Source organism: Cetorhinus maximus, chromosome 13, assembly GCF_964194155.1.
Source record: "Cetorhinus maximus chromosome 13, sCetMax3.hap1.1, whole genome shotgun sequence".
NCBI lineage: Eukaryota > Metazoa > Chordata > Chondrichthyes > Lamniformes > Cetorhinidae > Cetorhinus > Cetorhinus maximus.
The window spans coordinates 120,056,117-120,074,757 of NC_135891.1; the positions used below are offsets into that span (position 1 = coordinate 120,056,117).

At 47.8% G+C, this 18,641-nt stretch overlaps 1 protein-coding gene across 2 annotated transcripts; it reads left to right on the forward strand.

Annotated features, from left to right (window-relative positions):
* Positions 1-1,758: 1,758 nt before the first annotated feature.
* fkbp8 (FKBP prolyl isomerase 8) lies at positions 1,759-17,816 on the forward strand. Of its 2 annotated transcripts, none has more exons than XM_078556203.1 (9): positions 1,759-1,826; positions 2,395-2,759; positions 3,692-3,861; positions 3,962-4,050; positions 5,075-5,295; positions 7,689-7,861; positions 13,049-13,126; positions 15,384-15,515; positions 16,038-17,816. In XM_078556203.1, the coding sequence occupies exons 2-9, from the start codon at positions 2,408-2,410 to the stop codon at positions 16,122-16,124; spliced, it is 1,302 nt and encodes a 433-aa protein (XP_078412329.1). In that variant the 5' UTR covers positions 1,759-1,826; positions 2,395-2,407; the 3' UTR covers positions 16,125-17,816. The 2 variants fall into 2 exon arrangements, with proteins under 2 accessions (XP_078412329.1, XP_078412330.1); XM_078556204.1 differs by lacking the exon at positions 1,759-1,826 and adding an exon at positions 1,844-2,037.
* Positions 17,817-18,641: the final 825 nt, after the last annotated feature.

The window sequence follows — 18,641 nt, forward strand, 5'->3', positions numbered from 1 at the left end:
TACCACCGACACACAGTGGCAGCAGTGTGTACCATCTACAAGATGCACTGCAGAAACTCACCAAGTCTCCTTAGGCAGCACCTTCTAAACTCGCAACTGCTACCATCTGAAGGGACAGGGGCAGCAGACACATGGGAATACCACCACCTGGAAGCTCCCCTCCAAGTCACTCACCATCCTGATTTGGAAATATATCGTTGTTCCTTCACTGTCGCTGGGTCAAAATTCTGGAACTCCCTCCCTAACAGCAATGTGAATGTACCTACACCACATGGACTGCAGCGGTTCAAGAAGACAGCTCACCACCACCTTCTCAATGTTAACTAGGGACGGGAAATAATGCTGACCCAGCCAGCAACGCTCCCATCCCATAAATGAATCCAAAAAAATGAAGTCCAATGCTCAGGGTCTCACAGTTCTGGTGAGTGGAAACTAGAACATTGTATCCAAATACTGGGTTGACGCCAGTGGGGGATCTATGCCTCATGGGTGAGTGTGTTTCACATCCCTGGCATTGTAATGAGTAACAGGGCAACATATACCCACCTTGGAGAAGATAAAACTATAAAGCAGGCCAAGGGAAACCACTTCAACAATCTTCTGCCTGCAATATGAGTCAAGGCATGTCCTAGTGGCAGAGCACAAGGTTCAAATGGGCAGGACCTATACGGCAATGGATGAGTTCAGCCCATCCAGGTACTGGACTCAGACTGAAACAGGGGCTGCAGGGACTGCTGTGAGCCCGAGATTGAAGTGTCAGGGTGGCTGGGGTACATGCTTCAGGTTCATAGCCTGTGTTGCGTATTTTGAAGGGTATTTTTGAACATTGTGGTTCCTAATAGCTGCTGGTGGATTTGAGTGGGTACTGATGGACTTCAGTTGGTGCTGGTGGATTTAAGGGGGCACAGGCGGATTTGGGTGGGTGCTGGTGGATTTGGCCGGGTGCTGGTGGATTTGGGTGGGTGCTAGTGGATTTGGGTGGGTGCTGGTGGATTTGGGTGGGTGCTGGTGGATTTGGGTGGGTGCTGGTGGATTTGGGTGGGTACTGATGGATTTGGGTGGGTGCTGGTGGATTTGGCCGGGTGCTGGTGGATTTGGGTGGGTGCTGGTGGATTTGACCGGGTGCTGGTGGATTTGGCCGGGTGCTGGTGGATTTGGGTGGGTGCTGGTGGATTTGGGTGGGTGCTGGCGGATTTGGGTGGGTGCTGGTGGACTTGGGTGGGTGCTGGCGGATTTGGGTGGGTGCTGGTGGATTTGGGTGGGTGCTGGTGGATTTGGGTGGGTACTGATGGATTTGGCCGGGTGCTGGCGGATTTGGGTGGGTGCTGGCGGATTTGGGTGGGTGCTGGTGGATTTGGGTGGGTGCTGGTGGACTTGGGTGGGTGCTGGCGGATTTGGGTGGGTGCTGGTGGATTTGGGTGGGTGCTGGTGGATTTGGGTGGATGCTGGTGGATTTGGGTGGGTGCTGGTGGATTTGGGTGGATGCTGGTGGATTTGGGTGGGTGCTGGCGGATTTGGCCGGGTGCTGGCGCATTTGGGTGGGTGCTGGTGGATTTGGGTGGGTGCTGGTGGATTTGGGTGGGTGTTGGTGGATTTGGGTGGGTGCTGGCGGATTTGGGTGGGTGCTGGCGGATTTGGGTGGGTGCTGGTGGATTTGGGTGGGTGTCACTTTAAATGAACTACTTTGGAGCGGCGTCGCGGAGGAAACGGAAGTGGATGTGATTGACGTGTTGAGCAGCCAATCAGAAGCTGGAGCTTAGTCGCTCTGGCCATTGAGATGTCAGGAGGGCGGGGCCTGTGTGTGAGGAACGGAAATAAGGAAGAAGGTGAGAGGGAGAGAGAGAGTGGGAAAGAGTAAATGGAGGGAGAGGGCATTAAAACTGATGAATTCCGCTTTGGGTTTAATGATTGTGTCTGTCTCAGTTAGTGTTCCATTTTGGGCAGTGAATCTGTTTGATTTATAATGTGTGTCCGGATAATTGGAGACTTGGGGCTCCCAATGTTGCAAAGTGGCCTCAGCTGTTCACAAAGGGCCAGGTAGTGCCTTCTGTAGTCGATCAGCTGTGCAATAACTAACCAGGGACACTCTCTCTGACTATTTCTCCTTTCCTGAGAGTGATGAAGTTTGCTTGGTGTACATTAGTACCCAGCACTCAAGTCACCACATCTTCAATTGAGAGCCGGATATGCTATTCGACCGTGGGAGCATCAGCACTTACATTGACCCTCTCCTCAGTGTGTCCCCCACTGTCTGTTCCACTTGGTAGCTGGACAACGACTTGGGGTGTGAACTCTGGATCATTTTCCCAGTCCATGGGAGCAACAGGAACTGATTGATTATGAATTCTGAGCCGGTTACAGTACTTACATTTATTTATTTATCCTCTATCGCAGTTTCTGAACCAAAATGGAGGAGGTGGTCTGGGGTTACCAGGGGGCAGCTGGGGATGCAAAGTCACAGATTCTGGAGAATAAGCAAAATGTTGCCCTGACCTCGGGGAAGAATCTTATCGACACGAAAGCCTCTCTCTTGGACAGCAGAGAGGACGTTGAGATGACTAACGGCGACACAGATGAGGATGACACGAGTGAGCTCCCCTCTCTGGAAGACATAGGACTCCCCAAGGAACTGGAGGCCCAGAGTACAGCTGAGGAAAGTTCGGAACCCAGCGTCATTGAGGTCAATGGAGAGACCATGAGCAGGACAGGAAATCTGGACAGTTCACAGGAACCAGATGACGAGTGGCTACAGGTCCTGGGTATGGCTAACTGCCTCTCACACTCTAATCTGTAACATTCCTCCCACAGATCACACATTTCTTCAGTACTGAGAGCGCTGCATTGGCAGAAAGTCAGTGCTGAGGGAGTACCGCACTGTTGGAGGGTCAGTACTGAGAGAGCGACGCACTGTCAGAGCGTCAGTACTGAGAGAGCGACGCACTGTCAGAGGGTCAGTACTGAGAGAGCGATGAACTGTCAGAGCGTCAGTACTGAGAGAGCGACGCGCTGTCAGAGGGTCAGTACTGAGGGAGCACGGCACTGTTGGAGGGTCAGTACTGAGGGAGTGACACCCTGTTGGAGGGCCAGTGCTGAGGGAGCACGGCACTGTCGGAGAGCCAGTGCTGAGGGAGCACGGCACTGTCGGAGAGCCAGTGCTGAGGGAGTGTGGCACTGTCAGTGGGTCAGTACTGAGGGAGTGCGGCACTGTCGGAGGGTCGGTGCTGAGGGAATGTGGCACTGTCGGAGGTGCCATCTTTCAGTTGAGATGTTAGACTGAGGGTGCCATCACCCAGGGTGATTTTCTGTCTGGTCAACAAAATAATCTCTTTGATGTTAACCCTGATTTAATGAGTGCATCCATTAATTTGTGAGTTTTTTCTCTCTCACAGACTGACTTATAGACTGAGTGATGGTGAAGGCTGCAGCAAGCTGACCCTTACTTAAATGTCTGGTTTTCATTTCTCCCTTTTTTTTTCTTTTGAGAATCTGAAACTCAAGTTCTAATCTTTTTCTCATTCCTCCTCCAGAGGCAAAACTCTCACTGCTTCCCATTGTTTGTATGTAAATCCAGACACTGTGTGTTCACAGGATATTTGACTGTGGAGGGCATCACAGCTGAGCCTAATCTTGCTGTTACACAATGCTCGGTACATGCGCAACAGGAGCTTGATGTCCATGGTCTTTCCTGCAGGGAATGGGCTTCTGAAGAAGAAGGTTCTGGTAGCTGGTCAGAATAAGGAACCGAGGCCACAGAAAGGCCAGAATGTAATAGTGCAACTGAAAATGACGTTGGAAGATGGGACGGAGGTAGAGGAAGATCCCACCCTTTGTTTCACTGTGGGGGATGGTGACATTATCCAGGTTGGTGTGGGCGAGGCTGATGGTTCCTCGATGTCTTTACATAGGCAGGTTGTGTGGGAGCATCGTTTCAGGGCCTCTTTCTCTATCTCTCTCTCCACAGGCATTAGATCTCTGTGTCCAGCTGATGGACCAGGATGAAGTAGCACTTATTATCTCTGATGCAAAGTACGCCTACGGCAGTCTGGGCAGGTGGGTGCAGAGGACTCCTTGTGAATGTTAAGCCATCAGAAGCAGTAAACCCCATACCTTAACTGCAAAATCTTCAATGAACTGCTTCTCCACTTTGATCCCCCCACCACACAAAGTACTGACTTTCATTGGGGTACAGAGTAAAGCTCCCTTTGCACAGTCCCCATCAAACACTCCCAGGACAGGTACAGCACAGGGTTAGATACAGAGTAAAGCTCCCTTTGCACGGTCCCCATCAAACACTCCCAGGACAGGTACAGTACGGGGTTAGATACAGATTAAAGCTCCCTCTACACTGTCCCCATCAAACACTCCCAGGACAGGTACAGTACGGGGTTAGATACAGATTAAAGCTCCCTTTGCACGGTCCCCATCAAACACTCCCAGGACAGGTACAGTACGGGGTTAGATACAGATTAAAGCTCCCTCTACACTGGCCCCATCAAACACTCCCAGGACAGGTACAGTACGGGGTTAGATACAGATTAAAGCTCCCTCTACACTGTCCCCATCAAACACTCCCAGGACAGGTACAGCACGGGGTTAGATACAGAGTAAAGCTCCCTCTACACTGTCCCCATCAAACACTTCCAGGGCAGGTACAGCACGGGGTTAGATACAGAGTAAAGCTCCCTCTACACTGTCCCCATCAAACACTCCCAGAGTAGGTACAGCGCAGGGTTAGATGGAGTAAAGCTTGTTCTATATTGCTGAATTGCTCTGTCACCGCTCAGTGAGATTTCTGTGAACTAATGGCCTATTTGCATTGGGGTTTTGTCCGTTTGGTGCTGGATTGAATCTCACTGGATTTTGGAGTGTTATGGTTAGCAGGGTTTCAGCCTGTTGTTCCGAGCTGGATTGTATCCGGATCCCAGCGAGAACCTGTATCTATTCTCTGTTCCTAGGGGATCATCTGTTTTTTTAGGTAAACACACTGAGTGGCATCTTGTAAATGGAATCGAATGGTGTAGTGAGAGTTGTGTAAGGGTGACTATGTTTAATGCTGTTTCTCACCCCCTTCTAGCTCCCAACCCAATGTCCCCTCGAATGCCACTGTCCACTTGGAGATTAAGCTTCTCTCAGTGAGTGACAGCCCAGACATTGAACTGATATCAGGGAAGGAGAGATTGCTGATGGCCAATAAGAAACGAGAGCGAGGGAACGTTTACTTCTTGCGGAGTGAATATGTCTTTGCAATCAACTCATACGATATTGCCCTCAATATCGTAAACTCCACCTCCAAAGGTAAGTTCAGCACTTCAGTGCATCAGGGATTGTTTGAATGGCATGCGCTGAAAGATGGTAGCCATTGTGAGGAACATAGGAACAGGAGGAGGCCATTCAGCCCCTCCAGTCTGTTCAACCATTCAGTGAGGTAGTGGCTAATCCATGTTTTAATTCCATTTGCCCACTCTGTCTCTATATCCCTTCATATTCTTGTCTAGTAAAAAAAATCTATCAATCTAAAAGTTAAAATTATGATTGAGCTAACTTTTTGTGGGAGAGAGTTCCATATTTCTACATGCCTCTGTGCGAAGAAGTATTTCTTAACTTTACCCCTCTGACTCTGATTTTAAGGTTGTGCCTCCTTTACCTGTACTATCCCACACTGGAAAACACTTCTCTCTGCCCAGTCAATCAATTCCTTTCAAAATCATAAAATCCTCAATCAAATCACCTGTTAACCTTCTATATTCTAGAGAATTCAAACTTAGTCCATGCCTTGGAACTTCACATTCTGGTGAATCTGTGAGGCTGTCCTTCCAAGGATAATCTTTCCTTTCTAAGATGTAGTGTCCTGAACTGTACACAATTACCCCAGTTGTGGTCTAACTTTGTAAAACTGCAGAACTTCCCCTCCTTTATATACTAACTCTTTAGCTCTAAAAGCTGATGTTCCACTAGCTTTTTTGATTATTTTTAGTACCTGACTGTTACATTTTAATAATCTGTATACAGAGGTTCCTAAATCACTGGGAGCTACCACTGTTTATAACTTTACACCATTTAAATAATACTGGGATCAATCCCTATTTTGGTGCCAAATCGATGATCTCATGTTTACTTGCACTGAAATCTTCCTGGCACAGTTTTGCCCACTCATTTAATCTTTCAATGTCTCTTTGTAATTTAATGTCCACATATACACTGGTTATTAAACCATCAATCTATGTGTCATCAGCAAACCTGGATATATGGATCTCGATTGTGCCCGCCTGTCTGTCTCGCTGCCCGCCTGTCTGTCTCGCTGCCCGCCTGTCTGTCTCGCTGCCCGCCTGTCTGTCTCGCTGCCCGCCTGTCTGTCTCGCTGCCCGCCTGTCTGTCTCGCTGCCCGCCTGTCTGTCTCGCTGCCCGCCTGTCTGTCTCGCTGCCCGCCTGTCTGTCTCGCTGCCCGCCTGTCTGTCTCGCTGCCCGCCTGTCTGTCTCGCTGCCCGCCTGTCTGTCTCGCTGCCCGCCTGTCTGTCTCGCTGCCCGCCTGTCTGTCTCGCTGCCCGCCTGTCTGCCACTCCCCCCTCCCCCTCGCTACCTCCCCCTCGCTACCTCCCCCTCGCTACCTCCCCCTCGCTACCTCCCCCTCGCTACCTCCCCCTCGCTACCTCCCCCTCGCTACCTCCCCCTCGCTACCTCCCCCTCGCTACCTCCCCCTCGCTACCTCCCCCTCGCTACCTCCCCCTCGCTACCTCCCCCTCGCTACCTCCCCCTCGCTACCTCCCCCTCGCTACCTCCCCCTCGCTACCTCCCCCTCGCTACCTCCCCCTCGCTACCTCCCCCTCGCTACCTCCCCCTCGCTACCTCCCCCTCGCTACCTCCCCCTCGCTACCTCCCCCTCGCTACCTCCCCCTCGCTACCTCCCCCTCGCTACCTCCCCCTCGCTACCTCCCCCTCGCTACCTCCCCCTCGCTACCTCCCCCTCGCTACCTCCCCCTCGCTACCTCCCCCTCGCTACCTCCCCCTCGCTACCTCCCCCTCGCTACCTCCCCCTCGCTACCTCCCCCTCGCTACCTCCCCCTCGCTACCTCCCCCTCGCTACCTCCCCCTCGCTACCTCCCCCTCGCTACCTCCCCCTCGCTACCTCCCCCTCGCTACCTCCCCCTCCCCCTCGCTACCTCCCCCTCCCCCTCGCTACCTCCCCCTCCCCCTCGCTACCTCCCCCTCCCCCTCGCTACCTCCCCCTCGCTACCTCCCCCTCGCTACCTCCCCCTCGCTACCTCCCCCTCCCCCTCGCTACCTCCCCCTCCCCCTCGCTACCTCCCCCTCCCCCTCGCTACCTCCCCCTCCCCCTCGCTACCTCCCCCTCCCCCTCGCTGCCTCCCCCTCCCCCTCGCTGCCTCCCCCTCCCCCTCGCTGCCTCCCCCTCCCCCTCGCTGCCTCCCCCTCCCCCTCGCTGCCTCCCCCTCCCCCTCGCTGCCTCCCCCTCCCCCTCGCTGCCTCCCCCTCCCCCTCGCTGCCTCTCTCCCTCCCCCTCGCTGCCTCCCTCCCTCCCCCTCGCTCTCTCTCTCTCCCTCCCCCTCGCGCTCTCTCTCTCTCTCCCTCCCCCTCGCTCTCTCTCTCTCTCCCCCTCGCTCGCTCTCTGTCTGTGTGTCTCTCTCTCTTTCTCCCCCTGTCTCTTTCCCTGATACTTGATGTTAATTTTGCAGTGGATTTTGTGGAAGAGGAGGAAGAGGAGCTGATGGAGGTAAAGGTGAAATGTTTGAATAATCTGGCAGCAGCCCAGTTAAAGCTAGAACACTTCGAAGCAGCACTTAAATCCTCAGAAGCTGCCCTCAAGCACCAACCGAACAACGTCAAGGCACTTTTCAGGAAAGGGAAGGTAGGCCCAGGTCCTAATGAAACCTAATCCCAATAATATGAACCTTTTTAAACGATATCTCTATCTTACACTTATGGTGTGTGCACTACAGCAAAATCAGAAAGGAATAAAATCGGACTGATCACCTGGCATCAATTTAATCACCGGAAACGACAACAGCAAACTCGGCCCTGTCAACCTCGCAAAGTTGTCCTTACTAACACCTGGGGGCTTGTGCCAAAATTGGGGGAGCTGTCTCACAGACTAGTCAAACATCAGCCTGTCATGCAAACATACGAATTAGGAGCAGGATTAGGCCACTTAGCTCTCGAGGCTGCTCCGCCTGTGGCTGTTCTGATTGTAACCTCAACTCCACATTCCCATGTACTCCCGATAACTTTTCACCCCCTTACTTATCAAGAATCTATCTGCCTTAAAAATATTCAAAGACGCTGTTTACACCGGCTTTTGAGGAAGAGAGTTCCAAAGGCTCACGACCCTCTGAGAGAGAGAATTTCTCCTCATCCTTGTCTTAAACGGGTAACCCCTTATTTTTGAACCGTGACCCCTAGTTCTAGATTCTTCCACAAGAGAAAACATCCTTTCCAAATCCATGTTGTCACGACACCTCTGGATCTTTTATGTTTCAATCAAGTCGCCTCTTACTTTTCTAAACCCCAGTGGATACAAGCCTAGCCTGTCCAACCTTTCCTCATAAGACACCCCACCCATTCCAGTCCTAGTAAGCCTCTCTGAACTGCTTCCAGTGCATTTACATCCTTCCATAAATAAGGAGGCCAATACTGGACACAGTACTCCGTATGTGGTCTCACCAGTGCCCTGTATAACTGAAGCATAAACTCCCTACTTTTGTATTCAATTCCCCTCACAATAAATGATAACATTCTATTAGCTTTCCTAATTACTTGCTGTACCTGCCTACTAACCTTTTGTAATTCACGCACTAAGACACCCAGATCCCTCTGCATCTCAGAGCTCTGCAATCTCTCACCATTTAGATAACATGCTTTTTTTATTCTTCCTGCCAAAATGGACAATTTCACATTTTCCCACATTATACTTAGTAATGCACGGTGTCTCATTATAGAATATATACAGTGTTGTACCCAGTAACACACAGTGTTATTACATCTTTGCCCACCTACATAACCTATCTATGTTCCTTTGTAGCCTCTTTATGTCCTCTTCACTACTTACTTTCCTACCTATCTTTGTGTCGTCAGCAAATTTAGCCACCATACCTTTGGTCCCTTCATCCAAGTCATTTATATAAATTGTGAAAAGTTTAGGCCTCAGCACTCATTACATCTTGCCACCAGAAAAAGAGTCATTTATGCCTATGCCTATTCTCTGTTTCCTGTTAGCCAGCTAATCTTCTATCCATGCCAATATGTTACCCCCTACACCATGAGCTTTTATTTTCCACAATAACCTTTGATGTGGCACTTTATCCAATGCCTACTGGAAATCTAAGTACAGTACATCCACCGGTTCCCCTTTATCCACAGCACGTTACTTCTTCAAAGGACTTCAATAAATTTGTTAAAAATGATTTCCCTTTCACAAAACTATGTTGACTCTGCCCGATTACCTTGAATTTTTCTAAGTGCCTTGCTGTAATGTCTTTAATAATAGCATCTAACAGTTTCCCTATGACAAATGTTAAGCTAACTGGCCTGTAGTTTCCTGTTTTCTGTCTCCCTCCCTTTTTCAATAAAGGAATTACATTCACTATTCTCCAATCTCATGAAACCTTAACTGAATTTAGAGAATTTTGGAAAATTAAAATCTACACATCAATTATCTCACTAGCCACTTCTTTTAAGACCCTAGGATGAAGCCCATCAGGACCCGGGGACTTGTCAGCCCATATCTCACTTAATCATACCTTACTGACAATGTCCCAAACTCCACCATCACCATCCCTGGGTATGTCCTGACCACCAACTGGACAGACCCACCAGAGCTGGCGGCACAGTGGTATACAGTTGGGAGGGAGTTGTCCTCGGAGTCCTCGACATTGACTGTGAACTCCATGAAGTCTCATGGCACCAGGTAAAACATGGGCAAGGAAACCTCCTGCTGATTACCACGTACCGCCCTCCCTCAGCTGATGAATCAGTGCTCCTCCATGTTGAACATCACTTGGAGGAAGCACTGAGGGTGTCAAGGGTGCAGAATGTACTCTGGGTGGGCGACTTCAATGTCTATCACCAAGAGTGGCTTGGTAGCACCACAGCAGACCAGGCTGGCCGAGTCCTGAAGGTCAAATCTGCTAGACTGGATCCGCAGCAGGTGGTGTGAGGGAACCAACAAGAGGGAAAAATCTACTTGATCTCATCCTCACCAACCTGCCTGCCGCAGGTGCATCTGTCCATGACAGTATTGGTAAGAGTGACTACTGCACAGTCGTGGAGATGAAGTCCCGCCTTCACATTGAGGATACCCTCCATCGTGTTGTTTGGCACTACCAACGTGCTAAATAGGATAGATTTCGAACAGATCTAACCACTCAAAACTGGACATGCATGAGACACTGTGGGCCACGAGCAGCAGATCTATATTCAACTACAATCTGTAACCTGATGGCCTGGCATAGGCCTGACTTTCCATTACCATCAAGCTTAGCGATCAATCCTGATTCAATATAGAGCGCAGGAGAGCATGCCAGGAATAGAACCAGGCATACCTAAAAATGAGGTGCCAGTGAAGATACAACACAGGACTACTTGCATGCCAAGCAGCGGAAGCAGCATGCGAAAGGCAGAGCTAAGTGATCCCACAACTTTCAATCAGATTTAAGCTCTGCAGTCCTCCAAATCCAGTAGTGAATGGTGGTGGACAATTAAACAACTAACAAGAGGAGGAGGTTTCACAAAAAACCCCCATCTTCAATGATGGGGGAGCCCAGCACAAAAGATGAGGCTGAAGCATTTGCAACCGTCTTCGGCCAGAAGTGCCGAGTGGATGATCCATCTCGGCCTCCCCCGGAGGTCCTCAACATCACAGATGCCAGTCTTCAGCCAATTCAATTCACCCCAGGTGATATTAAGAAACAGCTGAAGGCACTGGATACTGCAAAGGCTATGGGCCCTGATGATATTCTGGCAATAGTACTGAAGACATGTGCTCTAGAGCTACCTGCACCCTTATCTAAGCTGTTCCGGTACAGCTACAACACTGGCATCTACCCGGCAATGTGGAAAATTGCCCGGCTATGGACAATTCCAAAAAGTGGGAAAATCCAATTAGCCAATTACTGCTCCATCAGTCCACTGAACCCCAGAGGTGAGGTGAGAGTGACTGCCCTTGACATCAAGGCAACATTTGACTGAGTGTGGCATCAAGGAGCCCTAGCAAAACTGGAGTCAATGGGAATCATGGGGAAAGCTCGCCACTGGTTGGAGTCATACCTAGCACAAAGGAAGATGGTTGTAGTTGTTGGAGGCCAAACAACTCAGTCTCAGGACATCACTGCAGGAGTTCCTCAGGGTAGTGTCCTCGGCCCAACCATCTTCAGCTGCTTCATCAATGACCTTCCTTCCATCATAAGGTCAGAAGTGGGGATGTGCAATCAGCAGCCAACAATGTTCAGCACTATTCGCAACTCCTCAGATACTGAAGCAGTCCATGTCCAAATGCAGCAAGACCTGGACAATGTCCAGTCTTGGGTTGACAAGTGGCAAGTAACATTCGCGCTGCACAAGTACCAGGCAATGGCTGTCTCCAACAAGAGAGAATATAACCATCTCTCCTTGACACTCAATGGCATTCCTATCACTGACCCCCCCCCTCCCCACCCCGGATCAACATCCTGGGGGTTACCATTAACCAGAAACTGAACTGGACCAGCCATATAAATACTGTGACTACGAGAGCAGGTCAGAGGCTGCAAATTCTGCCGAGAGTAACTAACCTCCTGACTCCCCACAGCCGGTCCACCATCTACAAGGCACAATTCAGGAGTGTGATGGAATACTCTCTCTTTTCCTGGATGTATGCAGCTCCAACAGCACTCAGCAAGCTCGACACCATCCAGGACAAAGCAGCCCACTTGATTGACACCCCATTCACCCGCTTTAAACATCCTCTTCCCCTACCACTGATGCACAGTAGCAGCAGTGTGTACCATCTACAAGATGCACTGCAGCAACTCACCAAGGCTCTTTCGACAGCACCTTTCAAACCTGTAATCTCTACCGCCTAGAAGGACAAGGGCAGCAGATGCATGAGAGCACCAGCACCTGCAAGTTCTCCATCCTGATGATAATGGCCATTCCTTCACTCTTGCAGAATCAAAATCCTGGAACTCCCGAACAGCACTGTGGCTGTACCTACACCGCATGGACTGCAGCGGTTCAAGAAGGCAGCTCACCACCACCGTCTCAAGGGGCAGTTGGGGATGGGCAATAAATGCTGGCCCAGCCAGCGAAGCCCACATCCCATGAAAGAATAAAAAAAATGGTGTCAACTTTTTGCATTTTCAATGAGCATGTTTACATTTACATTGGGAACTGCCTTACTGTAATATTATGTAACTGTGCCACATTGCTGTGCCTCTACTGATGGGAGGGTGTAATTAGTGTGACAAGTCTACGTAAGTTTCCACTATAGTAGTGAACACAGGAGTTTATATTGAAATATAAAAATAAGGACAGAATCTGACTTTTAAATGGGTATCAAATTACCTGCGTGTGTTGGTTAAATTATCCACTTTTTTTAACCCTGCATGGCCATCACCTAGACTTGTCGCATCATGCCATTGAAGCTGAACAGCCCAATAAGTAGTTACACTACTGTAGACGTAAAACCCAGAGTGAGCTGGATGTTGTCACTGTTTCAGATCCTGTAACCTGAATTCAAACCATGTTTTGTTGCCACTGCTTTGAGTGAGGTCTTTGTCTCGCATGATGGGAGCCAAAGTCTATATTTTTCCATTTCTCTCCCTCTATGTTGCAAAGTTGCTGTGTGTCAGTGAATCTGATTCCATGTGGACCTGGATACTTAAGTGCTGGGAGGCCATTCTTCCAGGAAAGGCATCACAGTCTTTCTCTTGAGGTCCACACTTGCTGTTGGGGTTTACATGTGTGGACTGGTCACTTGCCTACCCAAAACTGCCGGTTTAATTGGCAGGATGAGGGGAGACTGTACCCCTGACCCTCTCACCAGTTTGTTTTCTGTTCCCAGGTCCTGGCCCTTCAGGGTGAATACATGGAGGCCATACCTGTCCTGAGGAAAGCTGCAAAACTGGAACCGTCAAACAAGGTGAGTGGAGACTTTCAGATGGAGCATTGGCAGCTGTGATTGCTGTTGTATGTTGCTGAGCGGGAGCCTGGGCTTTGAGGCAGACAGGGCAAAGGTTCATTCATGTGTGAGGAATCGTCTTGTTCCCAGCACTTCCAGTGTGTGTTGGACCTGTTTCTGTGTGTGTGTGTAATGTGTATTGGCCTGTATCTCTGTGTGTGTGTATGTGGGATGTATATTGGACTGCATCTATCCATGTGTAGTAAATAAATGGCTGTTTATATATTAATTTTTCTGGGTATTTTTCAGCCACCTTGGGTATCTCAGCACCTCCGATGGTTGATTCGTTGTCTATTCTGTCGTTCAATATGTAGCACCTAACAGTTATCTGTATTAAGAAGGAAAGGACTTGTTTTTCTAAAATGTCTTTTATGACTTCAGGACATCATGAAGCACATTCTAGCCAATCAAGTATTTTTGAAGTTTACTCCCTGTCATAATATAGGAGACACAGCAACATTGAGCCACATTGGCACTCTTCTGCTCACGCACATGATCTTGGCCACATCATCCAAAAATACTATGCAGTTTTCACATGTACACTGACAACATTCAGCTGTACCTCACCACCACCTCTAATGACCCCTCTAGTCTCTCTCAATGATCAGATCAGACTGCTTATCACATTCAATACTGGATAAGGAGAAATTTCCTCCAATTAAATATTGGAAAGACCAAAGTCATTGCCTTTGGTCCACAACTAAAACTCCATTCTCTGATCGCCAACTCCATCCCTCTCCTTTGCAACTGTCTGAGGCTGAACTAGGCGATCTGTAACCTTGGTGTCATGTTTGACTCTGAAATGAGCTTTTGACCACGTATCTATGCCATCACTAAGACTGCCTAGTCTCACCCCTATAACATTGCCTGACTCCTCCTCTGCCTCATCTGCAGCTGAAACCCTCTTCTATGCCTTTGTTGCCTCTAGACTCAACTATTCTAACGTCATAAGACGTTCTAACGTCCTGCCATCCATTCTTAATTAGCACTTTTCTTAGATAATATCACCACCTTCAACACCTCTTTGATCCTTTTGTCTGTGACATCTTTTGATTATCTGCTCCCATCACTGCTTGCTTGTCCCCACAACCACCCCACCCTCAACTTCTCTCCCCCCGCCCCCCACCTTAAACCAGCTTATATTTCACCCCTCTCCGAACTATACTTCAGTTCTGTTGAAGGGTCATGTTGGACTCGAAACGTCAACTCTTTTCTTCTCCACCGATGCTGCCAGACCTGCTGAGTTTTTCCAGGTAATTCTGTTTTTGTTTTGGATTTCCAGCATCCGCAGTAGCTTTTTGTTTTTATTCTAACGCACTCCTGGATAGTTTCCCACATTCTACTCTCTGTAATCTCTAGGTTTCCAAAACTCTGGCACCATGACCTAACTTTTTATTCACCCATCATCCCCTGTGTTCGCTGACCTATACAAACTCTCGGTTAAGCAATACCTCGACTTTAAAATCCCCATACTTGTTATTAAATCCCTTCAAGACCTCGTCCCCTCCCTATCTCCCCAACTTCCTTCAGCCTCTCTGAGATATCTGCGCTCCTCCAATTCCGGCTTCTAGAACATTCCTGATTGTCTACACTCCACCATTGGTGGCAGTGGCTTCAACTACTTGAAAACAAAGCTCTGGAATTCCCTTCCTCTTTTCTTTCCCCTTTTAAGATGCTCTTTGACCAAACCTTTAGTCAACTGTCCCAATATGTCGGTTTTTGCCTGATAACACTCCTGTGAAACACCTTAGGATGTTTTACTATGTGAAAGGTGCTACATAAATGCAAGTTGTTCTTGTATTGTGTAATTACTGCACTGGCTCTTCTGATCCCTCCTGGTTGGAGCAAGTTCCTGAATCCAGATCATAATATAAGTAGAAACTGCCATGATCCCATTGCTAATCCCTGGGGATTCCCACAGTCAGTATGTCCCCATTCTAATAACCTATACTCTTTTATAACCCTTCATCAGTTTATTAGTCATTTGCTTACTCTGCAGCAACACATTTTTGAATTAAACAAAAAGCCTTTTGCATGGAACATTATCAAATGTCTTTTGGAAATCTGCATATTGGAGATCCACCAGTTCCTGATTGAAATCTAGGATTTGGCCAGACAGGATCTTCCCTTTCTGAATACACTCTGACTGCAGTAGACCGAGTGTTTTGTTTGGATTTTTTTGGGCTTTTTAACAGTTGCTGTTGCTCCTGATTTGCAGACAATTCAGGCCGAACTCTCCCAGTTGTTGAAGAAACAGTCGGAGCAGCGGAGCATGGAGCAGGCCATGTATCGGAAGATGCTCGGAAACATGGCTGTGTCCCCTCGCTCCTCACCATCTCCATCACCATGGGTATGTGAATTAGAAACATCAGTTCATATTGCCCCATCAGGCAGGGTGCAGGTTGTGTCCCCGTATAACTATCTTTGTACAATAGAATGCTAACTGAGATGGAGAGGGAGCTTTACTCTGTATCTAACCCCGTGCTGTACCTGTCCTGGGAGGGTTTGATGGGGACAGTATAAAGGGAGCTTTACTCTGTGTCAAACTGATGCAGGCATCCAGCACTGACATTCCTAATTTTGAGGAGCAGAAACAATATTCTAAATTTGTTTCCCATAGCGAATAATTGTAGTTTTTACTAGTGTTGCACACAGTTTATACCCTGTCTGATTCTGGTCTGGCAATGAATCCATCTTGGTCAGGAGCTGATTGCTGCCAAAAGGCCATGAATTAACCTTTTGACTTCAGTCACTTGGTCTCCCTCTCTCAGGCTTGAAATTAGAAAAGACAATATACTGACCACCAGAAAGGGGCATTACTGTTTCATGGTGTTGGTGTGAGTGACCTGCTGTCTCATTCTTGCTTTTCCAGAAGATTCCATGGAAGTGGCTGTTTGGAGCAACAGTGGTAGCAATTGGAGGTATGGCTGTGTCAGTCATCATTGCTGCAAGAACCTAACACTGGGCGAGCGGCCAAACGAAAACTCTTAAAGGAGCAGGCCATGATATTGCTAAGTTTTTTGAATATGTTCTGTTCCCCAATCCAGAACATTCTGAGCCTCGTATTGCTTCAGGTATTGTAAATAAATTTAAAAGAATTGAACCAATCCATTCCATTAAAAATTAGTAATTTGGAGCATGAGTATTGGCTGATGATGAGTTGATATAATGCTATGTTTTGATTTGACATTAATTTATTTCTTGAGGAGGGCATGAAGCTTCCTGTGAAGTGAAATTTATCTAAAATGTTTATACAATTATAATAAATTGTTTCTATTGAATTCTGTGTCTGTGTCACAGTGATAGAAATTTCTACACATTGAGGCGGCTAGCCTGAGTGAGAGCAACTAAACTCAGTAGGCAGATCAAATCCGACACTGTTCTGGTCTACATCAGTCAGTACCACACTGCGCAGTGCTGCTCCCACCTGAATCTTTGGGAAGCTGTTTCAAAGGCTAATCCAGTTGCACATTTTTCTAATGTTTTCTGGTTTTTTTTTGTTGCTGTGATTGTCTTGTGTTGTATGTACTGGTAGGGGTCTGAGGCAACATGCAGCAGACCTCTATCAGCTGTTAAAAGCAGCCTGTCTTGCCCCATCTTCTGATTACCCTGAATGGTTAGCTGGTGCACAAATTCAACCTGGGCAGATGTGAGGTCTCTTGTCTCCTGATCAAAAAAGGGCTTCCCTGTGTGGAGGGACAGGGAGGGCAGTGACCTAATCTCAAATTAAGGGGTCTGTCACCTAAGCACAGTTTGAGAGAGTTTTGGCCATTCTGTGTACTGGCTCATCCATGTGTGAACATTAACCTGTCAGCACAGTAAAACTCGAGCTTTGTTCAATTGTCACCAAAGCAGAGAAGTGCCTTCCTGTAATTGGTCTGTGGGCTCCTTTGAATAACAGTTGTGCTTCAGCTCATTGTGTTTCTATAAATGATCAGCCTGTGACTGTTAACTTGTCAAGTCAGTGCCTGCTGCGAATTCCCTCTTCCCCACAGACTAATGAACCTTTATGAAACACTGGTTTGCCTTAACTGGATTATTGTGTCCAATTCTGGACGCTGCACTATGGGAAGGACGTGAAAGCTTTAGGGACAGTGCAGAAAAGTTGTACCAGAATGGTTCTGAGGATGAGGGATTTCAGCTATTTAGGTAGATTGGAGAAGCTTTGGTTGTTTTCCTTAAAGAGAAGGTTGAGATGAGATTCGATGATTCAAAATCATGAGGGTGCCCTGACAGAGTAGTTAGGCAGAAACTGTTCTTGTTGGCAGAAGGGTTGAGAACCAGAGGACACTAATTTAAGGTGATTGGCAAAATAAAAAACTAATGCACATGAGGATTTTTTTCTTTGCGGTGAGTGGTTAGGATCTGGAACGCACAGCCTGAGTGTGTGGTGGAGACAAATTCAATCATGGATTTCAAAGGCAATTGGATAAGCACCTGAAGAGAAAATTTGCAGGTTTATGTGGAAAGGGGATGGGAATGGGACTAGATGAGTGGCTGTTACAGAAAGTTGGCATGAACATAATGGGCCAAATGGCCCCCCCCTGTGCTGTAATCATTCTAAGAATATATAAATGGGAACTCATTGATGATTGCCTCAGGTTTCTGATGCTCATTGGCAATTGCTGAATAAAATTTGCAGCTGCTGTGATGTTTATTGTTAATCATAGTCATAATTTTCTTTCTTTCCACTTTCTCCTTCCCTCTGCCTCCACCCACAAATTTCATATGTTGAAATGTTGCTAGAGCCATGTGAGAGTGGCCTGAGATGATTCCTTTCCCATTTCTGGTTTCTTGTCCAGACCTTGCGCAGTGGTATGTCCAAGATCACAAGTCTGTGCCACAGTGGCACTGCTGCTTGCAACGATAGCAAGTGGTTGGAGTCTGCTTAACCCAAGATGGTGGTTGTCATGTTGATGGTATGGGACTCTGTGATAGGCCCAGGCTTTGTCTCAGTGGTTGGATAATTCTTAATGAAGTCTGGATTGCCCCAGAAATTAATTCCCCCATTCGTGTTAAAATTTTGGCTACTTCACTACTTGCACTAAATAAACAGAAAAGTCATCTCCGGTAGGTAAACTCACACACGCTGTAAACCAACCTTGGTCTTGTGTGAAGTAAATAGCATGTTCTTGATGAACAATGAACCCGCATATTGCTGGCCTTTGCTTTGGAAATAGTACAAGCAGCAGACTGTATCTCCTTGAATTCTGAATGAAAAAACCTCACCATGATCAACTCAGGCTCAACACTAATTTAAGAAGCAAGTGAATGCAGCAGATAAAATGGTTTGTAATTTTTGATCAATATTCAGAAGTTAAAATAACATTTTGATTAATTTTGACATAACACACCTTTGCAGTCATAGAGCAGAGACAGAAATTGGGGTCTTTAATAAACTGGTATTTTCTGCACAGTATAGAACTCTTTAGAGACTAACTAAACAGCATTGATTCTTTTACTGGAAAGGCAAGTT

Excerpts from the sequence above, each read along its gene's own strand:
- fkbp8 (XM_078556203.1), top strand. The coding sequence starts at position 2,408 with ATGGAGGAGGTGGTCTGGGGTTACCAGGGGGCAGCTGGGGATGCAAAG. Across the intron at positions 3,862-3,961 it reads GGGATGGTGACATTATCCAG|GCATTAGATCTCTGTGTCCA; the intron begins GTTGGTGTGGGC and ends CTCTCTCCACAG. Across the intron at positions 7,862-13,048 it reads CACTTTTCAGGAAAGGGAAG|GTCCTGGCCCTTCAGGGTGA; the intron begins GTAGGCCCAGGT and ends TTCTGTTCCCAG.